This window comes from Prosopis cineraria, unplaced genomic scaffold (assembly GCF_029017545.1).
Source record: "Prosopis cineraria cultivar Desert tree isolate PC_DT_omini unplaced genomic scaffold, ASM2901754v1 PC14, whole genome shotgun sequence".
Lineage (NCBI taxonomy): Eukaryota > Viridiplantae > Streptophyta > Magnoliopsida > Fabales > Fabaceae > Prosopis > Prosopis cineraria.
In genome coordinates this window covers 8,761,118-8,784,608 of record NW_026555345.1, presented here as the reverse complement: position 1 = coordinate 8,784,608, position 23,491 = coordinate 8,761,118, and the positions used below count along the sequence as shown (strand labels likewise).

The following is a 23,491-nucleotide window of genomic DNA, read 5'->3' as shown; positions in this document are numbered from 1 at the left end:
TTACATGAAAAGAAAACGAACTACCCTCTTCGTTTAAAAATATAAGGTATTTTTTAAAGAGTTAGATATTAAAAAATATAAAATATCTTTAGTTTTTTAAGGTGTAATCATTGTCTTTTTTTAAAAAATATTCCTATTGATAATAACTTTATATTTATTATAGGATATTTAATAAGGGTGAATATGAAAAGATAGGGTTAGTTTGAAAGTAGATAACTGCTTTATTGGAGGGTGATATTTGATTAAAAATATCTTATATTTTTAAACAGAGAAAATAAATATCATTATTTGACCAAAACAAATGAAATAAAAATGATATTTCCATTATTATCGAACAACAATGTCTTTTTCTTACATTTTTTTAGGGATGTAAAAGACATTTTCATGTTGGTTGGCTAAAAAAAAAAAAAGAAAGAAGAAGACATTTTCATGTTGGCAAAAAATGACATCTTCATGTAAAAACATTTTTATTTCTCTTTTTAATTTTATTTTACTTTGTATATCAAAGACAAAGAAAGAGAGATATGAAAAAGAAAATAAAATCTTATTATAAAAGAAAAACATGAAAAGACAAAAGAGTTTATTTAGGACACGCTTCCTTGCTTAAATGTATTAGGTCCAAATTCTCCCCAATCAAATCTTACGATAAGTGATTTTATTATTAGAGTGATGGCTTAACAGATTTTTAAAATTTTATTCATTTGAATTTTTATCATTAAGAAAATTCATATGTTAGAATTTGATTGGAGAATTAGACATAATAAATAAGAGAAATGGACACAAGTTTTGTCCAAAAAAATATTCAAATTAAATTTTTTAATAATTTATCTCATAAGTAAAACCATTATTTTTTATAAAATTTGAAGTGATGAGCTAAGCTCCTTTTTTTTTTTACACATAAAATCAACTTGCTTTAGGTTTTAAGATTATACAATTTTTTTTTTCAAATCTTGATTTTTTTATTTATAATTCATATAATTTATTTAATTAATTAATATTTTCAAATGATATTAAGAGTTTTCAAATAAATGGTGTCAGCAAACAAAAATCACACACTATTGGACACGTGTCAAGATTAAGGCTGCCCGAAAACAAAATCTAAATTATCCAGCTGTTTTTTTTGGCCAATTAAATTGTCTAGCTGTTCACACATTTACCAACACATCATTATACAGGAATTTACCAGATAACCCTCCTCCTCATCTTTCTCATTCTTCCAGCTTTACTGTACACAAAACGAAGCCATTACATTACAGCACACATTCACTGTGAATCCCCTCAAAAAGCAATACATTATTACATTATTTTATTTTAGAAATAAATAAATAAAAAACAACAGTAACCTCTTCCAAAATAAACCTCTTCAAACGTATCGCCGGCGTTTGACCGTTAAACCTAACAAAAACCAAAGCGAATTAGCTGTCCAAATTCAGAACTGAAGGAAGGAGAAGGAGGAGAAGGTGGAGGTGGAGGAGGAGATGTTGGTTCAGATTTCTCGCGTCCTAGTCTGGGTAACACTAGTATCTTCCCTCTTCGTACGCCGTTTTTGACTCAGTCGTCACTACGCACCACCACCGTTTGCGAGGAGGAGGAGGACCACGTCGTTCTCTTTCTCTCTCGGTTTTCCTTTTCGGTCGGAAGTGGAAGTATGAGAAAGTAGCAGGTATTAATTCGGAGAGAAAGAGAACTAGTTAGCTTGGAAATTCGGGCTCTGAATTGGGTGGATCTGCTGATTTTAGTGAGGGAAAGGGGTTTTCGGAGAAGGGTTTTGGACCTTTTGGTTTCCTTGAGTTGGGGTTGTGAGTTGGTGGGATCAAAAGATGATGATATCGAGGGGGCTGTTCGGATGGTCCCCACCCCACATACAGCCGCTCACACCGGTGTCGGAGGTATCTGAGCCGCCAGAGTCGCCATCGCCTTACTTAGACCCTGGAGCTGAGACTTCTGCCTCTCACCAAGTTGAAGTGGAAGAGGAGATCGAGGAGCCCGAGGAGATTGAGCCACCGCCCGCCGCGGTTCCCTTCTCCAGGCTTTTCGCTTGCGCCGACCGGCTCGATTGGATTCTGATGGTCGTCGGCTCCCTCGCAGCAGCTGCTCATGGTACGGCCCTCGTGGTTTATTTGCACTACTTTGCGAAGATCATTAATGTGTTGAGGATGGATCCTTCGCAAGGTCCATCTGAGGAGCAATTTCACAAGTTCAAGGAGGTTAGTTGTCAATTTGTGAACAAAACCCTAGTTTTCTGTTTCGATTTATCTTTTCCCCGGACATTTATCTTTTGTTTGTTTACTTTGAGATGTTTCTAGCGTGAAAATTTATTCTTTTCCTGATATTTTGGACGAGCTTTGTTGTAAGCAGACTGGGCGGAGGCGATGAAACCTGTAAAAGAAGCACGTAGGCATTTAGTTCTTGGTATAAGTTATTCTTTGGTTGTAAGCTTCGCATATAAAAATGTGTCATCTGATGTAGTGGTTCGCTCTTGGGCACCCTTTTCCTGTTCATGTCATCTGAAGATTCGACATTCTAATTCTTCACCATTTTTTTTATTTTTGTTTTGAAATTTGGTTTCACGAATACTATACATCTACTCCTTTCGCTTTATGATGGGAGAGGATTATAATTATTTCAAGATGTTTTGATGTATTGCTCTCTTTTAAATGAAATCGTCCTTAATTAGTGAGACGTCAAGGTTAGACATCCATTGAGCAACGACTTGAGTAATGAAAGCGATGTCATACTTCTTTGTTTCATAATCATCTAGAATGAGATAAGTGTTAAGAGAACATTGGCATGTACACCTTGTGTTTATAATTGATAGTATGATGTGACAACTAAGGATGTCCAGCTCACCTTGGTCAATTTTGTGCCATCTGGCCAACCCTAGCCAGCACTATTGGCTCCTAAATTTGCATTGAGCTGCATTATATTATGATAAGATAATACAACTGAAGCAGATCCGCCGGGGTCTGTTCTGTTTGGGTTTCACTGGAATTGTTGTGGTACTGATCTTTGGTAAACTAGGCCCATCTTACCTCAAGCCACAAGTTTTAGAGGTTTCCTAATGTAAATGATCTTCTGTATACTAAGAAATTAATATTTGATACTCAGCCAGTGATCACACTTAGAGGAAAATAGAGAAACACTTATTTAAAGACTTTGAATATTGAAAGTTTAGGTTAACTTTTTATATTATGAAACCTGTAAATTCAAGGCATCATACTTGCCAAGCTTTTTATTCATGGAAGTTAGAATTTGACAGTGACAACATAGGGGCATTAATGCGATTATCATACTCATGTTCCTTGCTATACGTAGGTTTGAAAATAGTAATAGTGTAAACTATTGCTATACAGTGAGTATCAAAATTGGAACAAATAGATAAATGGATGCTAAAAGGTATAGATGATCAGGCTTTAGATAAAATAAATATGAACAAATTGAGGATAATTGGAGATATTATATGAGTCTCTTTCAGACTTGGTGCTTGCCTATCTGAGTAGCTATTAGTGGTGTTGTTCTCCTGGAAGGACATTTGAATTCTTGTGTGCATGGAGATGCTTGAAGAACATGCACCATGCAAACGCCTCAATATTTGAGCCTGATCCAAGATCATCTACTTAAAATTCCTGGATGGCCTCATGTAGAAAAGAAGTTTGCATGGTCCATTATTTCCTGATTTAGTCTGATATAAATTCTTTCTTTAGCGGGGCATAAGATATAATGCCAAAGGATATTATCATATTTAACGTGCTTCTTATTGCATGTAACCAGTTTTAGAAATCCATATATGTTATCCAAAGTTGAAAAACAAGAACTAGCCATAATATATATATATTTTTTATCTTTGATTCTTGCTTTATGACTGTGTCAATCTTAATGCTCTTCAAGTTTAGTTTTTGTAGGAGAGAAAATTGAGGCTTAGAAAGTTTTCCAATTTAAGTTGTGTACTTTATGGATCTGTAACTTTCCAGATAGAGTGCCAGATGCTTGAAATGAAGGGGATATTTTTTATTCATTTTTTGCATCCATAGATATGCGTGTGATAAATTTGTACTCCTTTTTCTACCTTTATCATTACATAATCTAATTTCTTTGTAACTTATTTTTAATTTGTGCTTTCTTGTCAATTTTTTTATTTTTTATTATTTAAATACAACATTGTCAGCTAAGAATTTTCCTTCTGTTGTCTACAAGCCATTCAAACGTTGAACTTGATTATGGTTATTTACTCTCATTGTTTCTTCTGCAGCTTGCTTTAACCATTGTATACATTGCTGCGAGTGTTTTTGCTGCTGGTTGGATAGGTAAACTAACATGTTTATCGAAATTGGTTTTTGGTTACCACTTAATTCACTTAACAGGAATGTGTTTTCCTTTCATCGAGGCATGCTTACTAATTTCTGCAATGTTAATTTTTTCCCCCTGTTTTATAGAGGTTTCATGCTGGATTTTGACTGGAGAACGGCAGACTGCTGTTATCAGATCAAAATATGTTCAAGTATTGCTTAACCAAGATATGAGTTTTTTTGATACTTACGGGAATAATGGAGATATTGTGAGTCAAGTATTAAGTGATGTGCTGCTCATTCAATCTGCACTTAGTGAAAAAGTATGTCCTGCACTGATTTTGTGCAAATATTCAGTACTTTAAAAACTTATTTTCTTCCCAGAAGATATCCCAGTTCTTCAGCCATGTCTTGTATAATATGTTATGTTTCTTGGATTTTAAATACAGGTCGGAAATTATATTCACAATATGGCTACGTTCTTTAGTGGACTTGTTATTGGATTTATCAACTGTTGGCAGATTGCATTGATAACATTAGCAACAGGTCCATTTATTGTTGCTGCTGGTGGAATATCAAATATATTTCTCCACAGGCTGGCAGAGAATATTCAAGATGCATATGCTGAAGCTGCTAGCATTGCTGAACAGGTTATTCTTGTTTTAAATTTTGTTTCGTGCTTTACGTTGAACCAATAATGCTGCTCTTGTCCATTATATGGTTGCGACTGGTTTGGGATTCCATTTGTGTACTCTTTTGCAGCTTCAAAACATGATTTATTTCTTTTAATGGTCTAAATCTATCTAATCTATATAAAGTAGCAAATAACACTTGATATTTGAATAAGTATAAAGTTGACATATTGAGTAGTGTGACTTTTACAGTGTGTTCTCATCTCTCCAGTTCTTGTGGATTCATTTAATTTTTCCCTTTCCTTCTAGATTATGTCATGTGCGGTGTTCAAATTATGTGCTTTTGTTGGCTGTGTTTGTTTAACTTTAAAAGATGATGACATTGATGTAAAGGTTAAATGGTTTGATATTTTTCTAGTAGTCTACGTAGAATGGGAAACACCATTGACCTTCTTTCTAGTTTCAGAAATACAAAAAGGGGCCTGTAATTTCAGCTAACCTCAAATTAATCAATTCAAAATTCCCTTCCTGTTTCCTTCGTGTGATTATCAATGTGGTTCTATCACCAGTTTCTGTATTGTTTTTGACATCAAATTCTGCCCACCCTTGTGGAAACAATCTTCCATATCGCTAACGGCCTTCAATCCATCATTGAAAAGCTTGTAAAAGTAGCCCTGCCAATCTGTAATTAGAATTTTTTTTTCTTCATCTTTAATACATCTTGCATAGTCCAAACCCCTTGATTTCTTTTCTCTATTTTTGGCAATTTTATAAATTGTTCCCTATTTTTTGCCCCCAAATCTTGACAAAACTCCTCAAAAGCTTTTGATCTTGTTTCACTTGCCGCTTTCTAATTTCCTTCCTTTCTCAATTTTGGTGGTTGCGCAAATGGAAGGCTTTGAAGTGCTTTCTTTTGTGTTTGACCTTTACTTTTACACTATCATTCCACCATCAAGATTCTTTTTCTTTAGGTCCAAAACCTTTTGTTCCACTCAACTTTTAGCAACTTTCCTTACCATCTTAGCCATCTCATCCTATATTTAAAAAAAATCATAAGTCTAAAATTTTTACAAGATCTTACGAAGTCAGAATTTTCTGATCCTGTATCTTACACATTAAAACTTCACAAGATAAGAAACATTATACTAATTCACTAACACAATTAAATTTGGAGTATTGAACAACCACAATGAGCCTTGTTCCCTGAATTTCATCCTAACCCACCATTTTCTCATTGTCATTATTTGTTGTTGAATTAAGGCATAATTGTTTTTTCTTAGTTCTTAGTTATTTTAAAATTGCCAACACTTGTTTTAAGAGGAAAGATGAGCATCTCATCACTTACAAAAGTGGAGCCTTAAGGTTACAGATTGATTTTCTTTTGGTTAGGAACACGGATAGAAGACTTTGTAAAAATTGTAAGGTGATTTCCAGGGATGTTGTAACGACACAACATAGAGTCCTTGTCCTTGATGTATGTATTATGAGTAAAACTCAAAAACGTTGACAAGTAGTAGCACCAAGGATTAGGTGGTGGCAATTAAAAAGTGAGAAGCAAGATATTTTCAAGCGGAATCTTTTGGATAAAGGAATTTGAAAATCTCAGAGAAGTGCTAACATCTTATGGGAGGATATGGCTGAAAAAATGAGGGAGGTTGCAAAAGTAATTTTGGGAGAATCAAAAAATTTTGGTCCTAGAGATAAATAATCTTAGTGGTGGAATAATAGTGTACGGGACAAAATTAAATGTAAGAACTATTTTAAAGTCATCCATTTGTGTAACAATGAGGAAAATTGGGAAAGGTATCGTATGGCTAAGAAGGGAATTAAGAGAGCTGTGAGTGAAACTCGTTCTAAAGCTTTTGAAGAATTTTATAAGAGCTTTGAGACAAAAGAAGGAGAACGAAACACTTATAAGATTGCTAAGAGTAGGGAAAGAAAATCAAGAGATCTAGAACACGTAAGGTGTATAAAGGACGAAGAGGAAAAAATTTTAGTTTTAGATGATGAAATTAAAAATAGATGAGAGACTTACTTTTTCAAACTTTTCAATGATGGAGAGCGTTTGTCTAGTAACTTGGAGGATTTAGTAATTCGTGAAGGAGAATAAAATTTGTCATTCTATCAAATAATACGTGATGAGAAGGTAAAGGAAGCTCTTAGGAAAATGGCAAATCGTAAAGCCAACGAATCTGATTGTATATTTATTAAAGTGTGAAAATGTTTAGGGAAAGAAGGGGTGAGATGATTCACTAAATTATTTAATGTGATTTTACAGTTCAAGAAAATGCATGACGATTGGAGAAGTACATTAATTCTTACTTATAAAAATAAAGGGGATATTCATAATTATACTAACTATAGAGGGATTACACTTATGAGCCACACAATGAAATTGTGGGAGAAAGTAATTGAGCATAGGTTGAGATTGGAGATAAGTATTTCTGCGAATCAATTTGGTTTTATGCCAGGGAGATCGATTACAAAGGCGATTTATCTACTAAGGGGATTAATGGAAAAGTATCATTGTAAAGATAAAGATTTACACATGGTTTTTATTGATTTGGAAAAGACTTATGACCGTATACCATGAGAAGTGCTTTGGAAAGCTTTGGAAAAGAAGGGAGTGTGGATTGTTTATATTAAAGTTATATAAGATATGTTTGAGGGGGTAAAAAATAGTATAAGAACGTCTAATAGTCAAACAAAGAACTTTTCTATAAAGATTGGATTACATCAAGGATCATCTTTGAGTTTTTATCTATTTAACTTAGTCCTAAATGTTTTGACGAAACATATTCAAGGAAAAATTTTCAAATGTATGCTCTTCGCGGATGATATAGTTTTTATAGCAGGATGAAAGAAGAGACTAATTGTAAACTTGAGTTATGGAGGAAGACGTTGGAGTTGAAAGGTTTTCGTCTTAGTAGGAGTAAGATGGAATATTTATATTATAAATTTGGTAAGAGACTAGTCAACAGTAATTTGGAAGTGAAATTAGGAGATCACATTTTACTTCAAGTGAAAACGTTTAGATATTTGTGCTTCAAGTGGAGCCATTATTCAAATTGATAGCGAAATTAATGGGGATATTTTACATTGGATTCAAGTTGGGTGGTTTAATTGGAAAAAAGTTAAAGGAGTTATTTGCAACAGTAAAGTGCCTAATAAACTTAAAGGAAAGTTTTATTGTACTGCTATCAGACCGGCTATGTTATATAGTAGTGAATGTTGGGCTCTAACGGGATAGTAAGAGCATAAAGTTGGAGTAGCAGAGATGAGAATGTTATGATGGATGTGCGGACATACACGTAAAGATAAAATTCGAAATGAGCACGTACGCGAAAAAGAGAGGGTGGCACCTGTTGAGGAAAAAATGGTAGAAAATTGTTTGAGATGGTTTGGGCATGTACAAAGAGGATCGCGTGAGGCATTAGTGAGAAGAGTGAAATGTATAACTTAGAGCCCTATTAAGAGGGGTAGAGGAAGGCCTAAGAGAACACTCTTGAAAGTTGTTGAACGCGATCTCTTAATTAATAATATTTTCAAAAGCTTAGTAAATGATAGAGCACAACAGTGTTTTGCAATCTTTGTAGCCGACCTCACCTGGTGGGATAAAGGCTTGTTGTTGTTGTATTGTTTGATGGTGCTTCTATGCACATATGATTAGTTTAAGTTATCTGATTTTTTATGGGTTGATTTTAAGTGTTCTGATTTGATTAACATAGGATTAGCAATTTTTTTTTGGGTGAAATAGAAGCTTACTCTCTTTTTATCATCTGTAGACATAACAATTCTATTTAACAAAATAATTTGGTGGAAAAATTTAAGCCATAAATCTGTGCATGGTATTATAATCTTTTGATTCAATGGGAACATGATAGTACAAGTGGATGGATGCCAAATTTAGGCACATTAAGCAGTGGGCTTTATTAGAAAGTATTGTTGTGGAGACTTGGAGGTGCGCATGTGTAAAGCAAAGGGCTTAGGGGTAAGGTGGGGGCTTAGTGGACTCTTGAAAGTGGGATGTTGTTGTAAAGGAAAAAGGAAGAGCACATTTGTGTAGCGGACTCACACTTGTGGGGGAGGATGTTGAGTCTAAATGAGTGGAGTAGGCAGAAGTCTTACATTAGATTGGATAGATTTGAGAGGTATACAAGTGAAAAAGATTTTTGGACTTCATGAAGATTTTGGTTGAGAGGACATGTTAAATCCACTAATATTTTCTCATAATAGTCCAATGTAAAAAAGCAAGTGAAGATCTCTTTGATGTTGTAGCCCCTCTAGGCCCAACAGTGGTACTTGGTCAACAATTATTTCTTGGTGAAAAAGTTTTAAAATTTTGACCTCTCATATCCTTGTTACCAAATGACCATTTTGGACATATAAAGCCTCCTTTATATACATCTTTTCAAGTTCTATGTATTGTTGATGTGCCTATGACTTATGGGCCCAAGAGTATCACTGATTTGTGGGTCGTGAGATATACAATGAAAAGAATGATTTAGTGACGGCTCAAGCAATCAGTAAGGACAATTGGGAGAGTCTAGCCTCTCGAACAGCTAGGGAAGTTGTGTGCGTGTGTTGCTGTGTTTTATCTTTATTTTCAGTATCTTAAGCTGCTTAGACCATACTGTGGCAGCATTTGTTATACTTTGAATATTGGAATAGATTTCTTTTCCATGAAATGGAAATGTAAAAAGAAAAAAGTGTGGGTAAGAAGGAAATGGAAGAAAACAATGGGAGAGTAGAACTTAAAAGTGCAATAACTTGGAGCCTGATGGTCCATTTAGAGGTGTTTTTGGGTAAAATTTTCAAGACAAATGTGTGCTAATGACCAAAAGAGATTGGACCTCTAATTTTTCACAAGCAATTGTTGCAAAGATTTTGTAGCTTGGCCCCCCTAATCATGAGAAATGTCTTCAAAATATCTTAATCAGGTGGTGTCAAATTGAACCCTTTTTCCTTGAACATGGGGCAAAATTCAGCCTCGGTGTAGAACTCAGAATAATGGGGTGTGTGCATTTGTTTTGTTTTGTTTCTCTTTTGGGTATGATCAGATGCTTTATGCTTATATGGCTTTTCTATTAATTGGATGGGGGTAGATTATCTTCTTTAGTCTCTTCAAATGAGAGGACAAAACAATGTTCCAATGCATTGGATGGTCTATGCGAAAGAAAGTGCTTGAAAATCCTTGCAACTTTTTTCTGTAAGAGGTTATGGATAAATTGTTAGTCTCAGATTGTGCATAGTTAAAATCATATATATTTTTTTGTGCCTTGCTTATGTTTGCTTTCCAAACTCCTTAAATTATTATTTGGCTGCTTATGCATGGAATACTTTTGTAGTTTACTTTGCCATTAAAACTTTAAACCATGGATGGAACAAAATATCATAGCTTTTATTGCTTCATTTTACTAGTAAGATGGGCAATGCCATGGTTTTATTATTGTTTTGTTTCATTATCTTTTAATAAAGGGAAAGGAACAGTGATGAAGTTCTAACTATATAGTGAAGCATTCTTGGGCAACAATTCTCAGGCGGTTTCTTCCTTGTGATGCAGGCGGTTTCTTATATTAGGACATTGTACGCATTTACAAATGAAACATTGGCCAAGTATTCATATGCGACATCCCTTCAAGCTACTCTTAGATATGGTATCTTGATAAGTCTTGTTCAAGGGCTTGGTCTTGGATTTACGTATGGGCTTGCAATATGTTCATGTGCATTACAACTCTGGGTAGGAAGGTTCTTGGTTATGCATGACAAAGCTCATGGCGGCGAAATCATAACAGCTCTCTTTGCTGTAATTTTAAGTGGCCTGTGAGAACCTTTTTCAACTTTTAAATTATCTTTTTTCTGTCTACCATTTTACATATTATTTCTGCTACTTTGAATTAGGGGATTGAATCAGGCAGCAACAAACTTCTACTCATTTGATCAAGGACGTATAGCTGCTTATAGATTGTATGAGATGATAAGCAGGTCATCCTCAACTGTTAATCATGATGGAACTGCCCCAGATTCTGTGCAAGGAAATATAGAGTTTCGGAATGTTTATTTTAGCTATCTATCTCGTCCTGAAATCCCTATATTAAGTGGATTTTATTTGACTGTTCCTGCTAAGAAAGCTGTGGCACTTGTTGGCAGAAATGGATCTGGGAAAAGCAGTATAATTCCACTCATGGAGCGGTTCTATGATCCCACATTAGGTGATTTTTTCCCCTCGTGTAATATTATTGAAATTTTGAAGCCTTCTATGGGTCATTTACTGATTTAAATTGATTTTCCAATCTCTGGTTCAGGGGAGGTTCTTTTAGATGGTGAGAATATTAAGAATCTGAAACTGGAATGGTTGAGGAGCCAAATAGGACTAGTCACTCAGGAACCTGCTTTGCTCAGTTTGAGTATAAGAGATAACATTGCTTATGGTCGGGATGCCACTATGGATCAAATTGAAGAGGCTGCCAAGATAGCACACGCACATACATTCATCAGCTCATTAGGGAAAGGTTATGACACACAGGTGAAGCTTGATTGATATGACTCTATGGGGCCTATAGTTCTTGCTTGATTGTATTCTTGTATTTTTACACACTTTCTTTCCAATGGCAATCACTTTTACGTTTTGATATGTACATGGGGCTTTTTTCAGGTTGGAAGGGCTGGCTTAGCCTTGACAGAAGAGCAGAAGATAAAGCTTTCTATTGCGAGAGCTGTGCTTTTAAATCCATCCATTCTTCTGCTTGATGAGGTAACCGGTGGACTTGACTTTGAGGCTGAAAGGGCTGTTCAGGAGGCTTTGGATCTTCTAATGTTGGGGCGTTCAACAGTAATAATTGCTCGAAGGCTTAGTCTTATAAGGAATGCTGATTACATAGCTGTTATGGAGGAAGGTCAACTTGTTGAAATGGGTACTCATGATGAGTTATTGACCTTGGATGGCTTATATGCAGAGCTCCTTCGATGTGAAGAGGCAGCAAAACTTCCTAAGAGGTTTCTTGCTAGCACAAATTTGTTGATGGGCTCTCATTTAATTACGAGAACCTAGAATATAATGAGTTTCTTTAAAGAAGAATAAGAAAAATTTAAATATCGACAGGAATTTGTTAAATAATTATTCATAAGAACTATAACTACTAATCTTGCTGGAGATGATCATAAAAACTATTAATAAACTTTGCCTTTGAGTACAAGGCATGCTAAGCCTCTGCTATGTCCATACTAAAGCCCGAATAACGTTTGTGTGAAATGAGTTGGAGAGTATAGTACAGAACTACAAGTTTTCGCACAATAGCATGAGCTTTTTCGTTGAGATGGTCCTTGACAAATGCTAGAACTTTCTTAAGTGCATCTGAATGTCCACTGCACTATATAATTTATTTAGTGTATTTTGGTTATGTGTGCAATTTTGGCCCTGATACATAGATAATTACTAACTGCTTCATTTTTCAACGTGCAGGATGCCTGTTCGAAACTACAAGGAGACTGCAGCTTTCCAAATTGAGAAGGATTCACCCTCAAGTCATAGCTTTAAAGAACCATCATCCCCAAAAATGATGAAGTCACCTTCCCTTCAGAGAGTTTCTAATGTATTTCGATCTTCAGATGTCATTTATAACTTACAGGAATCACCAAATGTTCGGAGCCCACCGCCAGAAAAGATGCTAGAAAATGGTCAGTCTATGGATGCAGCAGATAAGGAGCCTTCAATAAGAAGGCAGGACAGTTTTGAAATGAGGCTACCAGAGTTACCCAAAATAGATGTTCAGTCTGTGCATAGACAAAAATCTAATGGTTCTGACCCGGAATCCCCTGTTTCACCTCTTTTAACATCTGATCCCAAGAATGAACGCTCCCATTCACAGACTTTTAGTAGACCCCATAGTGATTCTGATGATGTTTCGTTGAAACTGAGAGAAGCAAAAGATACAAAGCATCGAAAACCTCCATCATTTTGGAGACTTGCAAAACTTAGTTTTGCAGAGTGGCTTTATGCTGTGTTAGGAAGCATTGGTGCTGCCATCTTTGGTTCTTTCAATCCTCTTCTTGCATATGTTATTGGCCTAGTGGTGACAGCTTACTATAGAATTGATCAAGATCATCACCTCCGGCAGGAGGTAGATAAGTGGTGCTTGATTATTGCCTGTATGGGCATTGTAACAGTTGTTGCCAACTTCTTGCAACATTTCTACTTTGGTATTATGGGTGAGAAAATGACAGAAAGAGTTAGGAGAATGATGTTCTCAGGTGAGTAACCTACTTTTGCTGTACCTTTTTTCTTTTCTTTGCTTCTCTATAATTTTGAGCTGCAGAATTCTGGGTGGTGCCTAACTTAGTCCCATAATATGGCAGCCATGCTACGTAATGAAGTTGGTTGGTTTGATGAAGAAGAAAACAGTGCTGACAATTTATCCATGCGTTTGGCCAATGATGCTACATTTGTACGAGCTGCTTTTAGCAATCGTCTTTCCATATTTATACAAGACAGTGCTGCAGTTGTTGTTGCTGTTCTCATCGGTGCATTGCTGCACTGGCGATTAGCACTTGTGGCATTAGCAACACTTCCCATTCTCTGTGTTTCTGCCATTGCTCAGGTGTGCACCTGCTCTTCTGATTTTCCACTATTACCAATTTTGGGAAAATACAATTATTAGTCCCTATAGTTTCATTAAGTTTTGCTTTTAGTCCTTGTAGTGTTTTTTCAGTGTTTTCAGTTCTTATAATTTCAGCAAGATTGGGTAACATTTGTTCCTTCGGTTCCTAACGATGTTAAATTACAAGGACTATAAGGATTGAGAACACTGAAAACAAATTATAGAAATTAAAAGTAAAATTTAATAAAACTATAAAGATCAATGATTATATTTTCCTCTCAATCTTCGCTGATAGTTTGTTAACCTTGTATTTTCTTGTCCAATGAGTTTCTGAACCTTTGTGCCTCTTTCAAAAAATAAGTGATTTGAAGTTTCATAGTTTCTGTAACATCTATGGTTTGAGTGAAGAGTGAATTATATGTGCTTGTTCTTTCTTTTTTTTGTCTTTTTTCTTCTTCTTTTTTTTTATAACAAGGGATAGAGAAACTAAGTAGCAGTTTTAATGTCCTGCTGCAAAATTACATCTAAAGGGTAAAAACCCACTACGCATGATGAATTATATGTGCTTGTTCTAATCTAAAGGGTGTGATTGTATTCCTGAAAGTGTGTTGATTGGTTCTTCCTTTCACATTCTCCCATTTATGGCTTGTTTAGTAGGAAGAATGCATTTGAATCATGAATAAAAAGGAACGAAAAGGACAAATCAAGTAGCCAAACTCAATCAAATATATAATTTCAGATTCATGGAAACTCAATTGACATACAATCAAAGATACATAATCATATATATGATCTGGATAAAAGAAAATGAAGAAGCTTCCACCATCATTGCCTCTAGAGACTTAAATGCTAGAAGGAGGGAGAGATGCAAAATTGTTGGTGCTATTCAAAGATGAAAGAGAAACTTCTGGAGGGAGAGATGGTGAGAGCCTGAGACAGTGAGAGCCACATATTCGAACCCAATGAACGAACCAAAATTGAAGATTAGTGAGGATGGAGAAGGCTTTGTGAGTGATGAGCCAGAAGACACTGAGCTCTGAGGAGGTTAGAATCATTAAGTCTCTGAGGGAAGAGGCCTTCCCTTAATTAAATAAGAAGTTAGTTAGTGGTTAATGACCTTTAGGAGATAAAAGGAGTTATGTATAGGCTACTACTCTATAAAGATGAAGTGTATACATCAGAACTTATGCTTGGAGAATTAAACAGAGTACTATTCAGAATTCCTACTCTCTCTCCTTTCTCTTCCTTTCTTCACATTCTTCCTACCACTACATGTCAGTGGTATCAAAGCTGACGATCTTCAGCTTATATGCCAGGAGAAGATTGTAAAGAAATCACTGCGAGATGGCTGAGAGCTCAGAAGAATGTTTTGATGCTGTTGAATTACAAAAGTTTTCTTCTTTACCTAGAGCACTCCAAGCTTTGACTGCTTAGGTTGCACAGCTTGTTTGTGAAAAAGGGGACTCTGCTTTTTTTTTTTTTGGGTGGGGGGGGGGTGTGGGCAGTACAAGCAACAATGATAGGAATGGGAGGCCACAAACAAAGCACAAAGATGATCAACCTCCCACGAGATTGACCAAGATGGGAGTTCCCACGTTTACAGCAGCCAGGTATCCTTGGGTGGATTCTCAAGTGCGAGCATTACTTCTAGTCAGACAACACCCCAAAAGATTGGAAGGTCATGATGGTGAGTCTTCACCTCAACGAGAAGGCCTTTTTATGGCATCAACCACTTGATCTTTATATAGTAGTAGCCTATACCTAACTCTTTTTACCTACTAATGGTCATTAACCACTAACTAACTAACTAACTAACTTCTTTACTTAATTACAAATTATACATCAGCTTCCCTAGGAGGCAATCTTTTGGCTACCAAACAGTCCAAAGGAGGGAAAGAGAGGCTGATTTCCCTTTCCTTAGGCCCATTTTCAGGATACCAAGCGGAAACTTGTTTTTTTCACTACAAAGCCAATCTTATAGTAGGCATTTTGTTACCGTCAATAACAATTCATAAACCCAGAATTGTAGCTTTGTGTGAGATTTACCATTACTTTAAAATGAAAATGTTGGAAAAAGGAAAGATTAATAAGTTCATGTGTGTCTATCACTCCAAAACAAAAATTAACATCCTGTATTATGCTTAATCAGAATTCTGTTGTGATTGTTTAAACATATTTTGATGTTGGAAGTTGAAACTATTTTTGGGCATGCATGAATGTTAAGCATCTTGCCATTTTTAAGGTAGCCAAATGACAGTTTAATATGTGTGTAACATGGAAGGGTTTTGAAAACCTTGTGTATGTATTTCGTGTGGCCGATAATATCCTTTCTTTTGCTAACCAGTATTAATTTAAGGGAACTTACTTCAAAATTGCAGAAATTATGGCTTGCTGGATTTTCGAGGGGAATACAGGAAATGCACAGAAAGGCATCTTTGGTTCTTGAAGATGCAGTTAGAAATATTTACACTGTTGTGGCATTTTGTGCTGGCAATAAGGTAATGGAGCTCTATAGGCTGCAGTTAAAGAAAATATTTAAGCAGAGCTTTTTGCATGGGGTGGCCATTGGTTTTGCGTTTGGCTTTTCACAGTTTCTTCTTTTTGCTTGTAATGCCCTTTTGCTTTGGTACACTGCCATATGCATAAAAAACAGTTATATGGATCCACCTACTGCGCTCAAGGAATATATGGTTTTCTCATTTGCAACATTTGCACTTGTGGAGCCTTTTGGCTTGGCTCCTTACATACTTAAACGGCGTAAATCTCTCATTTCAGTGTTTGAAATTATAGACCGGGTACCTAAAATTGACCCTGATGATAACTCAGCATTGAAGCCACCCAATGTTTATGGAAGCATTGAGTTGAAAAATGTTGATTTTTGTTATCCATCTCGTCCCGAAGTTTTGGTATTGAGTAATTTCAGTCTCAAAGTCAATGGGGGCCAAACAGTTGCCATTGTTGGAGTTTCAGGGTCAGGAAAGAGCACTATAATATCTTTGATGGAGAGATTCTATGATCCAGTGGCTGGTCAAGTTTTATTAGATGGGAGGGATTTAAAGCTATATAACATGAGATGGTTGAGGAGCCACCTTGGTTTAGTTCAGCAGGAGCCTATTATTTTCTCAACTACCATTAGGGAAAATATCATATATGCAAGGCATAATGCCAGCGAAGCTGAGATGAAAGAGGCCGCAAGAATAGCAAATGCTCACCACTTCATTAGCAGCCTGCCCCATGGTTATGATACTCATGTTGGAATGAGAGGTGTTGACTTAACGCCTGGACAGAAACAGAGAATTGCAATAGCAAGGGTAGTGTTAAAGAATGCACCTATTTTGTTGTTGGATGAAGCTAGTTCATCAATTGAATCAGAGTCAAGTCGAGTGGTGCAAGAAGCTCTGGACACTCTTATAATGGGAAACAAGACGACCATCCTAATAGCGCATAGGGCTGCAATGATGAGGCACGTCGATAACATTGTAGTGCTCAATGGAGGACGAATAGTAGAGGAGGGGACCCATGATTCATTGGTGGCGAAAAATGGACTGTATGTTCGTTTGATGCAACCTCACTTTGGAAAGGCATTGCGTCAGCATCGACTTGTTTAGGGAGCATGCAAGTAATTGCCACTAATTTTGGTTCACAAGACAGTTTCTTGTTATTCTTGAGTTGAATAACTCATGGTGATTCAATGGGATATTTCTTAAAAGGTCAGGTGGAAGTTTGTGAGCAGCAAAAAATTGGAACAAAGCTTGGATAAGCCAGCGGCATCAGCAGGCTAGGGAAGAGGACATTATAGTGGCGATAGATATGTAGAATTTGAAGATAGGATTTTGGTGTCTGGCTGGTCTGAGGATTTGGGTTGGATGCATATTCTTTTGGAGGCAAGCATTTTAGACTGGGTGGTGTTTGTCTCCTTGGTATATTAATTTGTTTTTGAAGAAGGCAGGGTGGAACCATACTAATTCTACTGAAATGTGAGTTTTGATTTCCTTGGTTGAACTTCTGTTTCACTCTACTGACGAGCATGGATGTTGATGTTGAACTTATCATTCCTTACTGTAATTTTTATATTTTCATTTGTGAAATTTGTAGAAAAATTAGGTGGAAGAGTTGTAACCTTTGTATATAAATAGTGATAGCTTAGAAGCCGAGGAATTCCTTTTTATGCTTAAATCCAAGAGTGTCCTTTTTTCACGAGTCAAACTTTGTAGGTGTTTGATTATTTTGAATTCTGTTTCAATCTTTTTGACTTGTAATGGCACAAAACTGTATGAATGATAACACGCATTGCATCCTGCATCAGCACTGGGACCCTTGCATGCATTATAGCAAGGCTGGGGTCAACCCACCCCATTGTTTAATATTTATAGGACTTTGTTAAACACAAGTGAGTGTATATAATACGTTGGAGGGTATTGAAGGAAAAAAGTATAAAGTTGGGATTTGGGTTTTATACAGTTACGATCTTTTTGTATTAATTTTTCTTGGAATGCATTCATGGAAGAATGCATTCTAGATTTCTGAATGTATGAATTGTAGCAGCTTTGTTTGTGTTTTGCCTTTCGAGATTGTGTTTTTGGTTTTCAGTATAAAGGTTAACAACGCTTCTTATGGCTACTTCATGGTGGATTTTCTTGTTGCTCTTGTCTGTTTACTGTTCGGAAAAGTGGGCAAAAAATGAAAAAAATGAACAGAAAAGAAAAGGGCAAGAGTTGGAGAATTGCTTTATATTGAGATTCTGCACCGTATCTGTGTTGCCATTTATTTAGTTATGTTAAAGCTTAATCAGGTTAGTATCATATTGACAAGTTAGTTGATGGGGTTGGCTGTTAGACTCTGATTAGTGTGTTACATACAAATTACGTGAAGTATTGTTACATTTATAAGCTTGTAAGTTTTATTTTTTATGTAAGATATAATAATATGATGTGATTGGATTGATGAAAATTTAAATTTGAATCAAATTTGTCATTTGAATAAACAAATGTTTGAATTTGAATTTGATTTAAATTTAAATCTATTTTAAATTATAATTTATTTGTAATTTTAAATTTTCTTTAGATCTTAATCATTTTAAATTTTAATTATTTCAAACATCATGTGCTTTTCATGCTTTCATTATTAATATCTTCATAACTTTTATATCTTTTATTGATTAAAAAATAAAAATAAATTTGTCATTTCAATTTTTTTTTTGTTTTAAATTTTAATTTATCTGTTCTTCATATAATTTTTTTAAAAATTATTCAAATAAATTTTTTTAATATATGGATTTCAAACATGAGATTTGAAATATAAGATTTTAAATTCAAATTTAAATCTAAATCTATTAATCTAAATTCTACCATAAGAAAATTTATAGTATGTTTAGTGGACGAAAAAAATATTTCTTCAAATAAAATAGAAGATATACCTGAAATTAAAATAGAATGTGTACATTTCTTATTTCTTTTCTGAAAAGTACTTTTTTATATACTAAACATTGCATTAATTTATTTTAACTTTTACACAAAAATAAAGCTATATAAAAATAAAAATAAAAACAGTTCCGCATCCAAAATGAAGAAATGTTTAAATATTTCAACAAAAATGACTTCAAATAGAAACAAATTCAATGATTTTATATGTCAATATTTTTAATTATTTTATTTTGTAATAAAATATCTATTTAATTTTTTGCATTTTCTTTCTATACTATCATTAATTACATAATTAATTTATATTAAATATTATTTAAATATTATGTTTTTATTAGATGGATCATAGATGATATGGTGCGCTAGGTGTATCTAAAAATTTCTTGTTTATATAATGTAAAAAAGATAATAACAATAACTATTATTACTGGTTTCTAAAATTAATAATATGCGTTATTAATTTTTACATAATTAAATTTGAATCAGTCAATTCAAAAGACAACTACGATTTTTCCAAGCCAACTTGAAATTTTCCCCCATGGTATGATTGGCAAAACAGTTCATATTTTACTTCTGATATACATAAATTTTAACCTTAATCTATAAATAAATTAGAACATGCCTTTAGGAAAACACTGATATAGTTTCATATGTCTAGTATCTTGAAGGAATCAGCAACCACTTTCAGCTTATCTCTTACTCTTCTCCATCTCCTCTCAAGGGCCCCAACAATTAATGTGTAATACCTTTCTGTATGGCATTCGCCATTCATTAGCACCATCATGACATTACACAAAAGCAATACTCAATTGATTACCCACAAAAAAAAGAGAGCGATAATCAATTTACTAAGGCTTATTATATAAGTTATATTCTAATTTATGTTATCAAACAGAGGCAAAATTATATACAGGGAAGATGGATACTTAGATATACATACATACATATATATACACACTCGTGCCAAATCAAATCAGAAAATGGTGATTTCAAATATAGAAATAAACTCACGATCTTAATAATAATAGTTAGTTATAGAAAAAATAATATACGGAAAAAGCTGTTTGTGTTGATTTAAATGGAATAAAATACTTGAAGTATATAAGCAATGAATTCATTTTCATCAATATCAATAGTTATTAATTTCATGGAGGGATACAGACTTTGAAAAGGCAAGATGAGGTTACTTACCATTTCCTATACCAATTGTTGCAAATGAAGCACTTGAGTAATTTGGTGATGTGAGCACGTACTCAAATGTGTAGTAATTTTTCCCATCTACACTTCTCTGTATTGTAGTCATTCAGTATGTGTGTGTATTATTCTCATTGTAATAACTTTGGATCTTTGAGACTTTCAACAGATTTAGGGGAAAAAAAGAAAAGGAAAACGAAAATAATTAAGAGAAGAAACCAAATGAATAGGGTACCTCTTGCATGTCATATATTGTTGGTCTTTGGTTTGGGGCAGCATATACATGCTTCACCAAGTTGTATATAACCTGCTTCACAGTTATGGTACATATTGGTTAGGCATGAACAAGAGCCTAAAGGGACTGCAATTTCCTTAGTCTTCCTTTAATCTTGAATTAAAATTGATAATTATTTGGATCCTCTGAAATGCTTCAAATAGATAAAGTTAAGAGAGAGAAGAATAAAATAATGAGTCTCATTTCTGCACACGCGGATCTCACAGTAGTAGACACACTCGTGCCTTATTACCATGGTCCATGTAACACTCTAGAGTATCCTATTTGCAATTTTTATAAACTATAGCTAGTGTTACTCATTTCTCAGACTTTGTGTACTGCACGGGACTCAGTAGTTCTGACTTAAAATTGAGAATCATTGTAGTATTACCTCTTCCATCGGACCCAAATCATGGATATCTTTTTTCTGAGTTGGTATGAATCTCACCCTAACATTTTGTAGTTGCAAATACCTGTCTTTAAATGCAGAATCATGCCCTCTGAAGTCAAAGTCCTAGGAATTAATCAAGGAAGGAGATCATTCATACTAATCTGTTCAGATAAAATTAAAATCACGTGCATTTCAATTTTCAAATATGATTTCGTGATAATTAATTAATTAATGAATATGACTTCTTGTACCTTCCAATCTGAAGGATAGATATAGGAATACCCATCTGTAAAGTCCACAAATTCTCTATACTTTGCTGGTATTTCTGCAAAATCATGAATATAAGATTTTAGAGATATGCATGGTACGCATTTTATCTAAATTATTTAGATCATTTAGATTAGGTCTTTATAGACGATTTATACTATCATTAAAAATGAAAATTTAATAAAATCTAAACTGTCAAGATCTGATTTAAACAATTGAGCTTAAATAAGTAACGTGTAAGAAATTCATGGATCATAAAACAAGAAGAAGAACAAATAAATACCTTCAGCCTTGAGGGAAGTTGCAGGGAGAACACTTGCAGTTAGTGTTCCGAGTCCTAACAATAGAGGCCTTCTCTGTACGTGCCCTACAACTTCAAAACAACTTATAAAATTTAAATGAAGATCTTACTTTTATAATGTGAACTTCTAATTTTAATTTTATTTTGGGTAAATCATTCCAATATATTAAGAGAGCTAAGAAGAAAAGTGAAACTAAACTCTCAACTTCACCGTTAAATTTTGGATAAAAACGAGATGAAGGAATTAATTAATTAGACTTGAAGAGTGAATAATGAGCATCAAATCCACAAAAATTAACTTGAAAAAGAGTTCATTAAAAATTTATCTACGCGAGACCCAGCAAAAATTTCGACCAAATCCATACCATTTCAGAAAGAGGGAGAAACAAAGGGAAGTGTTGTTTTCTGATCGTAGGAATGTGAATTGGGATCAACAACGAAACAAAACACCCTTCTGATTCATCAGCATAGTAAATTAATCCAGAAATCTAAGTGATAGTGTTCCAGGAACTCCATTTTCAGTCGCATAATATGGTTAGGTTCTTACTCTGTCCATCATCGCCGTCGGAGGCTGTCTCTGTTCCGGCAACGACGGCGTTAAACGATGAAATCGCAGTATTGCGGGGCGATTCATTCGAATGGGACAAGTAATTGAACTGAAACATAAAATGCAGAATGATGATACATTCAATTATAAAATCGAAGAACAAGGTCAGAAATTAAAATTAATTCATGTTAGAGACAAACCTTGTGGGATAAACATGGCGAAAAGCAACTCAGAGAGATTGAGGAAGCTACCATATTTGATAATGAATAATCAGAAACGGATATACTGAACTTTTTCTCTCTTGTGGTCATCGTGACAAGAAGATCCGCTCTTTAGTACACTTTTTTTTTTTTTTTGGCTTGGATTCTTTTGGTTTGGATAATGCTTTAATTCACTTCCTCATCTTGTTTTTCCGAGACCTGTTAACTTTTTTAATTAAGGAAATTAATTAAATATAAACATTTTTACAACTTCTCACAAAGAGTCTAGTATAAATGATTAATGGATAACCAAATCTCAGTGAAGTAAGTTATTTTTTTGGATGATTACCTTTAATTAAATCCAATCATTAGTTGAATCTGACTAAACAAACATAACTATATAAAAATAATTAATAGATAAGGTCATGAACAGAGTTGAGTGTATCATATTTTTAATTTATAAATTGTGCTCTTGACCTCCATGTCATTCTTCTCTATATAATAAAAAAAGTTATATATTCTTTAAAATAAATATTATTTAAAATGATAAGGATTTAATTCATCGTACATCAGATTGGGAGAAATTTTATTGTGGAAGATCTTGTTGATAAATGTTATTCTAATAGAAGGATAAAAATCCTTTAAATTTGGCTGTCAATTTTGTGAATTTAAGATTATGTTAGTCATTGATTAAACAAACTTATATGATTGGGTCACAAAACGGTAGTTTGATAGACTCACTAAGTGGTTTCAAGACAATATTAATTAATAACCCATTAAAAAAGATACTTACTTTGGTCTTACTTACAGAGTAGGGAGAGAATTTTTTTTTTGTTTTATTTATAAGTTATCTCATTAAATTGTTGTCGTAAATTTCTTCATTTAATAATATTGAAGAGATAAAATATATTGTTAATATATATACATATATATATATATATATATTTAATAGGAATAAAATTAAAAATTTATTACATGCTTATACAAAATTAATGAGTTTTTAAAAAAATTTTATTCCAGTAAAAAATGTTGAAAGTACCTCATGAATAGGATTTGAGGAGTATTTTCTAAATTTTTATTAAAAAATATAACTTTTAAGCTTTACATTTACTTGTATTTTGCTATTGATTCCTACAATTTTTTTTAATATTTCAAGTCCCTATAATTTTATTTTTTTATTTTAAATTTTTCTATAAACAAAGTATAGAAACTTTGAAGGAATCTAGAACAATAAAAAATAAAAATATAAAAACTTAAAATATTAAAAAAATACAAGAACCAAAAATAAAATGCGAACAAATTAAAATGTAAGAACAGAATTTCATTTTTATTGAATGACAATTTTATGCCATTTGATGTAATCAACAGTTAAAAGAAGTAAT

The 23,491-nt window shown here is 34.0% G+C and overlaps 2 protein-coding genes across 3 annotated transcripts; one reads left to right on the top strand and one right to left on the bottom strand.

The window, feature by feature from the left end:
• The first annotated feature begins 1,346 nt into the window (after positions 1 to 1,346).
• Positions 1,347 to 17,799, top strand: LOC129292541 (ABC transporter B family member 6). Its single transcript, XM_054930102.1, has 11 exons — positions 1,347 to 2,207; positions 4,250 to 4,304; positions 4,434 to 4,609; positions 4,736 to 4,936; positions 10,482 to 10,741; positions 10,820 to 11,130; positions 11,224 to 11,444; positions 11,574 to 11,914; positions 12,381 to 13,168; positions 13,274 to 13,515; positions 15,894 to 17,799. The coding sequence occupies exons 1-11, from the start codon at positions 1,821 to 1,823 to the stop codon at positions 17,121 to 17,123; spliced, it is 4,212 nt and encodes a 1,403-aa protein (XP_054786077.1). The 5' UTR covers positions 1,347 to 1,820; the 3' UTR covers positions 17,124 to 17,799.
• A 1,626-nt stretch (positions 17,800 to 19,425) lies between these two features.
• On the bottom strand, positions 19,426 to 22,266 carry LOC129293634 (photosynthetic NDH subunit of lumenal location 1, chloroplastic). Of its 2 annotated transcripts, none has more exons than XM_054931696.1 (8): positions 22,110 to 22,266; positions 21,910 to 22,018; positions 21,345 to 21,434; positions 21,046 to 21,119; positions 20,795 to 20,917; positions 20,365 to 20,436; positions 20,127 to 20,223; positions 19,426 to 19,685 (listed from the first exon to the last, which is right to left on the bottom strand). In XM_054931696.1, exons 1-8 carry the CDS (start codon positions 22,218 to 22,220, stop codon positions 19,582 to 19,584), a joined length of 780 nt encoding a protein of 259 aa, XP_054787671.1. In that variant the 5' UTR covers positions 22,221 to 22,266; the 3' UTR covers positions 19,426 to 19,581. The 2 variants fall into 2 exon arrangements, with proteins under 2 accessions (XP_054787671.1, XP_054787672.1); XM_054931697.1 differs by having other exon boundaries at positions 21,345 to 21,428.
• Between the last annotated feature and the right edge of the window lie 1,225 nt (positions 22,267 to 23,491).